General features: G+C 32.3%; 1 protein-coding gene across 2 annotated transcripts; it reads right to left on the reverse strand.

Annotated features, from left to right (window-relative positions):
- Positions 1 to 5,598: 5,598 nt before the first annotated feature.
- On the reverse strand, positions 5,599 to 7,610 carry LOC113848014. Of its 2 annotated transcripts, none has more exons than XM_027477363.1 (4): positions 7,410 to 7,610; positions 7,208 to 7,315; positions 6,185 to 6,400; positions 5,599 to 5,890 (listed from the first exon to the last, which is right to left on the reverse strand). In XM_027477363.1, exons 1-4 carry the CDS (start codon positions 7,588 to 7,590, stop codon positions 5,850 to 5,852), a joined length of 546 nt encoding a protein of 181 aa, XP_027333164.1. In that variant the 5' UTR covers positions 7,591 to 7,610; the 3' UTR covers positions 5,599 to 5,849. The 2 variants fall into 2 exon arrangements, with proteins under 2 accessions (XP_027333164.1, XP_027333165.1); XM_027477364.1 differs by having other exon boundaries at positions 5,599 to 5,917; positions 6,163 to 6,400.
- Between the last annotated feature and the right edge of the window lie 411 nt (positions 7,611 to 8,021).

Consider the following 8,021-nt stretch of genomic DNA (forward strand, 5'->3'; position numbering starts at 1 on the left):
GTTATAGCCAAGGAATAGGAGATGAAGAGAGATTATAGCCATTAAAGGGCTTGCATAGATGTGCTTATATAGGCAAATAGTGTGCACTTCTCTCACAAATAATTGCATTCACATTGGTAGAAAATGTTAGAGGTCTGTCAATTTCCAACAGTAGTTTGTGGTGGATACTCACACTAGACTACTAGAGCTTGTACCCAAATCCAATACGTGATCATGTCTTTTCAAGATATGACGAGAATTTAATTTCGAACTTCCATGATTCTGTCCTTGATAACTGTTTTACTTTGTGATCGGACATGCAATTTGTGACTCCATGTCGCTTTACACTACTATGAGTTGAAACACTAGAATCTTTTCTTTATTAAGCGTGAGAGTTATTTTTATATAAAAGTGAAAGGATATAGAGCAAATATAAAGCACCAAATTATAAAAATCAAGCAACTTAATTAAATAATTATATATGACTATTAAATAATTAATAGTTTTGGCGATATAGATAATCAAAATATGTTACTTTCACTCTCTCACACGTATGACAAAAGTCATTATTTATACATTACATGCATACAATTACATAAATAAGATGATAGTGATGTTTTATTGTTCTTTGTTATGGCCCGGGGGGGGGGGGGGTTCCTGTGTGAGTTTTAATTATTCAAGAGAATAGCAAGTGAAATATATTATCTCATTTAATTAAGGGATCCCCGTAAATCATTTATGACTTCAGAGCCTGAGCGTACTGAAAATTTTAGTAAATTTGTTAAGATCAAATGTTATTATTACATGTTTTTAAGTTTGCAGATTGCATTTTACTTGATGAGATCTGGAATATTACTTACTGCGGTGGTAGTCTGTGCAGTCGCATCCAACCTGCAGTTACAAAGTGATTATCGTTTGAGAAAAGAAAAAGAAGAAAGTATCGTGGCCACAATGCAATTATAGACTTTTTTTAATTTGAAAATTTCCAAATATAGTGATAGAAATAGCCTCAGCGATTCAATCGTTTAAACCGCAATGCAACAACTATAATTATTATTCGTACAGTTTACAGGGATAAAAGGGTAAGACAATGGATTGAAGCGTGAAATCTATTATTAGCCTGCTTCTATAGATAGAAAATCGCCTGTGCGGGAAACAGCAAGGGTAACTAACATTTTAGATTCTCACGATTAATGTAATGAACGAATTAATCTAATGTGAGTATTTGGCGAAAAAATGAATAAAGGAGAGAAGAAGATTCATTTCTTTTTGTGTGATTCAAAAAATCACTACAGCATTTTTGTATTTAAGTAACAAGAAAAATATTTTCTTATAAATGTGAACAAACTATAGTTTAGGCAATTGTACAGTTATCTATTTATTTTAACAACGATTTTTCACTCATAGCCATGCTAATTATAAAAGTATTGTTTAAATACAATAAAATAAAACATTTTTTGTATTAAATAAATAAAACTTGATTTTATTTTATCAATACGCTAATAACAGTAATTATTTTGTATAGTTTTATTTTAATTTATTTTTTAAATATTGTTTAATGTGTATTAAAAAAATACAATAAAAACGTATATAATAAAATTTTATTAAAAATTATAAAATTGAATACATAAATGTTATTAAATATTATAAATTTTAATAAAATAAAATTTTATTATGTATCTTCTGATTCGATTTAAAAATTCAATTTTTAAATCCAACTCTTTCCAAATTTAAAGCAAAAGAATAGTACAATGAATTGGAAATTTATGTGCTTGTTTGGAAGGAGGGCAATAATGAAGCCATACTCAAGCAGTCCTTTTCACAGCTGTGCTCGTGCGTCGCCTCGTGTACATTTTGAGGGATTGGTGGAAATCAGAAAAATAGGTACAGAAATCATGTTTCCCTGTTTGGTTTTATCTGCAACCGCAATGCAAGAAAAGATACTAATCAACCTAGGGAGAAGAAGAAAAATAACCCTTTTAAATTACATATATCCTAATAGAGGAATGCAATTATCTGAAATGATAATAAATGTCTTTAAAATATTGATTACATTTTATTTTTAAAATTCTATAAAAAATGTTTTGATGTGTTTTTATTATAAAAAATATTTCATAGATACTTTTGAATGTATATATCTAGAGGTATATATATATATATAAGGTGATACACGTGATAGGTCGATATATAATGTAATAACTAAGGGAAGATAATAAAAGGGATGAAAAATATTTAATAATGGTTAACAATGTTAATGTGTTTATAAATTAAAATCATTTTATTATAATTTTGAACATGATATGACTTAAATAGTTAAATATTTTTAAGATAAATAATTTAAATAGTTAAATATTTATTTAATAAAATTTAGCACATAATTTTTTATGAAAACAAATTTAATAGATAAAAGTAAAAAATGATTTTAATAAAATATATTATTTTAAAAAATATATATATTTAAAAATATAATCATCGTAAATTATTTTAAAATTTTCGTGAAAATTCTTCCAAATGCTGCTATTGTGTTATGTGTTATAATTACAAACGGACAAGTTCTAATCTCATAAAATAAGGATATGTTGGAGGGTGTGATATATACAAAAGCTCTTAGCATAGCTTTGAGACTTGGAAGACAGAGACATGTTTTTACTCAAGGGAAAAGTTAAGCTGAATGCACTATTCAACAAATGGGGTGTCAATTCATTCATTATATCAAGAGCGTGGAGTTGGATGGAGACCAATCTTATCAAGAAAAATTCTTACACGTCTTTTTCTAACATTGGGAGTATCTGAAACTAGCGAAGACACCAGCCTAGCCCAGATAAAGATTGATACTGCACTATTATTATTGAAAATAATGTTAAATTGTGCATATGTACAGAGTTTGATGTACCTCTCGTACACGTCTGTTATTGGATTCAAATGCTATTTATATGTATTAAGTATACACACAACCTCTCTCAATCATTGCAACTATACACAGCTATGTTCTAAGTATTTTTAAACAAAACCCAGATGCATTTGTTGCATGTAGTTATATAATACTATAATACAAGGGATGCAATGCAACGATTGTGAGTAAATATTTTTCAGGCAATATTTGTGACAGATGGCAATGGCACTGCGATTTTAAGGTGGGGGTATGCGCATTTAAAGGCATACACGTGCATAGCTTTGAAGGGGGCCTTTATAGGTGTCAGGTGGCTTTTTCTACCACAACTTATCTTTCATGATAAGGCTACAGCATATAATCATAAGGAGCTCAAAAGACTAGTCTTTTCATTGGATGCATGTGGCCTCCGGATTTTCTGCCTTCAAGTTCCAGCAATCATTACACACTTCCCCTCCATCCATTTCACAATTACCGTACTTAAGTTTCAACTTGTTTAAAATTCAGTATCATACATTTAACCACTACATTATTTCCCTATGATATGATGGACAGCAATGCCAAAATTAACACCATGGTAAGAAATCACTTTATACTAGTGCAAAATACAAGTAAAACAAAAAATGAAAGAACTTCAAAGGTTTGAGCATACATATTAATTAATGCACCGTAACAGCTAGCAACAAGGGGATGCAAATCATGCATTATTTCAATCAATAGGGATGATGTGGTCAAGAAGAGCATGATACAGCTTTAAGGACAATAACATTTAGCAATTTGACAGTGGCAGACCAGATATGGTAGAGTTACCACTACGAGATCCTCGGGGGTTGTATTTATAAAGTCTCTTACTGGCACAAAACGAAAGTGACATTTCGATCAGGTCCAATCCCGTCGAGTAAAACTCCATTCACGCATGCTAGCACGAGCCATGATCAAGTTGTTCACTGTTCAATGCTAGTAATAATTAAATTTACTTTTGGATTTTACAGCCCAGTAATTGATCATATAAATTGATGACATATATACAGGCCATGAAAAAACAAATATCATTACTTCACTCATCCACAAATACAACGCACAACTAATACCCACTATTGCATCCGTTATGAAAGGTTTATTTATTTTGAAAATTAAATAAAATTGATTTTGTTGAAGTTAATTTTGAACCATAAGTGTTACATCAGAATGTGTGACACGGTGGGAGAAATGATTCTTAACGTTAGCCAAAGGGCACCAAGTCATAGCATCAACCACGGGATGAAATGCTAAACACTGTCCCCTAGCTACATCAAAGATGGAGTTGGAGGGACCAAATAAAAAGAGTCTAGTGCATGCGTGAGGTTTAGCTACATGTAATGTGCATGCACGTTTCTTCTCCAAAACCAATAGCAATAGCATTCACCATATATGGGGTAAAAAGAGTAAAATACATCATGCTCAAAACCTGTACGACCCAAGTCAAAACTGGGGCTGAGAAGTTACGTTTTAACAACTAAAGTTGAAGGACGATGACATTAAACAAATGATTGAGTGGAGTAGGGCAGAAAGACCTGGTGCACGGTGAGTCGGAAGTACAACATAACTTTTCAAAACCGAATTTTGATGAGAAAAGCTGTGAAATGCTTACTTCAATTAGCCTTTTAACGACAATGAATTATATAAATGGCCTGTCATAACTAGCAACTATTAATGAAAGTGACAGTAGAGATGACTTGCACGTTAAGAAGAAATATCTCAACAGCAAATCAGCAATGAACGAAAAACAGTAACATTACGGACAACTTCATTGTCTGCCTCCTAAAAGTAGTACAAACTAAAGAAACAATGAACTGCGAAGTCAAGAAAATACACTTACGTGCACATGCATGTATCAACTACCAAAGTTCTATCAAGTGTAAAGAAAAAAAACAATAAAAAAACAACAAAACTATCTTCTTTTTTTAAACTTCGTTGATATCATGAGGTGTTTGAAGCTTGTTTTGTTTACTGTATTAATTCGACAATGACCTACAAAATCAAGAAAATACATTTACATGCATATGCATGTATTAACTACTAAAGTTCTATAAACCAAGTTATAAAGAAAAAAGCAATACAACCATCTTTGTTTTGTAAGTATGGCCACTAAACCTTATTTAGCAAAACCAGCTTCAAACAATTCATGATTGTGGGACATTTGATATTTCAATCAGTATCATATCCTTATCAAACACTATTAACCTTGAAAGATACAACCGATGTTACAAAACTTCTGTATTCTCAAGATTGATTCAGACGCATGAACAAAATCAGGACTGCTAAACCCTGGCAACATACCCCGTTAGTACAACACCGGGAAGAATTAGTTATCACTACGATCGTGTTGCCTAGCTTGCTACAAATATATGTGTTAATTTTCATTCTTTTCTTCTTTTTTTATTATGTTTTCACTAATAAATATAAAAACGCTGACATTGTTTCTTTTACAAAATCTTGAAAAATAAAAATAAAATAAAATACGGCCCTTCTGAATTTATTAGTGAAAATACCCCTTTTAACTTAACTGGTGAAAAATAGTTCTACATATGTCCCGTTATCATCCATTGCTGATGAAAATCTTCCTTGCATTTAACTAGCTGATCATCCAACGTAAATTCCAATAATGTAGAAAGAAACACCTGCTTTTCATGTAAATTAGTCTAGTCTAGATGGTGAAAAATCATCAGGAATTTCGTGGTTATATTTAGAGTAATTTTTATTTAGATTCCAGCCCCATGCCAAAGATTAGCATATAAGGAGCTTCAAACTACCACTGAAATAACTCAACATTACATGAAAAGCATATCAAAGTAAGTTACGAACAACGGCACTAGCATATTCTACCAAAAAACGAAAATGATATCTAGTTAAATTCTACACACAATTATAATATACACCTAAAGTACAACACGTATAGGTTTTACTATCCTGTGTTTACAGCTATATCGAAAAGTTTCAATCAACTATGAGCTCTCAGGTGCGAGTTGAGGGTCCCAATTCCTGCAGCATAAACATAAGTAGAGTTATAATTGTTCAAAATTGTTCTTCATTCAAAGACATCCTCAGATACCTTACGCTAAGTCAACTGGCACAGCACATTAACCATCAAAATGGTAATATTAGCTGGTCTAATCTTCCATCAACAGACAAATCAATCTATTATTATATCGCATCCACTATTAAACTGAATCTCATTTTCAGTAAAAATTGACAAATCATAAACGAATATAATTGATATGAATTGAAGCAAGTAAAGTTGCAAATTAATGGATTTTATGCTGCAAAAACTATTACTTGGTGCAGAAGTTGAGCGACAACTTTGGTACACAGTATGCTTCACAGTTTCTGTGTGCCTCCAAGTTTGCTGATCCGAGAGGTCTATTGGAGGAAGATGACTTTCAGACCTTTGGTTTGCATTTCCTAAATGACCAGTTCGTTGATTAACTTGCATTGCCAACCTTCTAGTTGAATCATCCATTCCCATCATTCCACGGTCTGGCGCCAAAGGTTCTGTAATTCACCATAGCAACACTAAATCAATGAACAATACAATATGTTTGTCACAAATCATAATGCAATCAATAAGGAAGGGAAGATGGCTACAATTTTTTAAGAGAAACAAAAAGGACAAGGAGAACAAAAAAGAAGACAAGGCACAATCAAATTGAGATATATCATTAGAAAAGATGCAGTGTTAATTGTTAACCAGTGAAATAATTTGACACCAACATTATCATATCCTCTCATTTCATTTTCTTCTTTTTGCATGTCACAGCTCAAATATGAAATGTCTCAAGCAAAGATGACATCTTGGAGTATCATCGAGAGGACCTCAATGCAAACGCCTTCAAGACAAGGCATCAATTATGATAGGCAGCAGCAAGCAATTATAAACTTGCCTTGAGTTTTTTCCTCTTTTAAGCAGCTCTGACTAATTAATACTGCAAACTTTATTTTCATGACTTACCTTACTCAACGATTTACCTTTTCAATTTCTATTCCAACAATTAAAAAAAAGAACTTTTATAATTGGTATGCTACTTTATGTTCCCGCCTCCAACATTGATAAAGTGAACAATGAACCCAATAGTATGATGATGAACATGCTTCAAACACAATCACACATCAAAAGCCATATTAACGCTCAAATCTGATGTCTTCACAATTTGAACAAGTTGATTCAATTCAACTACCAAACTTCAACCGTTCAAAAGTTACTGTATAGCAGCTACAGTAACAAAGAAGAGCGTACTCATATTCTACAACGACAATTAAACTTGAGAACTACAAAAAAAAAAAATATTCAAACAAATGTACCTTGAGGTGAATGAGAAAGATGAAGCAGGGGATCATACATATAAACATCAGATTTGAGATACTCCCGAAGCCACTGTCTCTCTTTTGATGGCTTTTTCAAATCCACCACTGAAACATCATATCAAAGAAAACAATGAAAGAAAAAGCCATAGTAGTTTAAACAGAAAGAGAAAAAATGAAAACAAGAGAGTAAATATCAAACCTTTAGCAGAGGAAGGAAAGGCATTGGATGATAGAAAATCAGAGGGTAGAGAAGAGATGAGAGGAGCATACATGAAAGTATCAGAATTGAGATAATCAAAAACCTTTTTCAGTAACAATTTTCTTCCGCTGCGCTTAATGGGTTTCTTTTTTTGAATTCTTAGGCGCACTCTCTTTTCCATTTCTTCTTCTTCTGTGAAACTTGAAATGCAAACTTGGAGTTGGAGGAATTGTTGGACACTACTACATTGGCGGTTTGCAATCTTTGACAACGAGACACGTGTCCGATTCCGAGGAACCGCTAGTGTCACGTGTCATGTTCGTTTTGTTGCTTTGCGTATTAACCATGCACACCGGCGTTAGAGCTTATTGGGCCCTGCCCAAATTGCTGAACAACTTTTCCTGTGGGCCTTAAGAATATTTCATAAGCCACACTACAATAAACAATTTAGGAGGCCCAAAATAAAACAATAAATTAGCAAATACGGAAAACAACATGACCAGTCCTATCTTACTAACTCAGCCCAATTCAAAAATTAATTATACATATTTTAGAAAGTAGGCATTCACCACCAAAAAAGAAACAAAGAAAGTAGACTTTATGTATTTTTAA

The sequence above is a fragment of the Abrus precatorius genome, unplaced genomic scaffold, assembly GCF_003935025.1.
Source record: "Abrus precatorius isolate BTA unplaced genomic scaffold, Abrus_2018 Scaffold8, whole genome shotgun sequence".
Taxonomy (NCBI): domain Eukaryota; kingdom Viridiplantae; phylum Streptophyta; class Magnoliopsida; order Fabales; family Fabaceae; genus Abrus; species Abrus precatorius.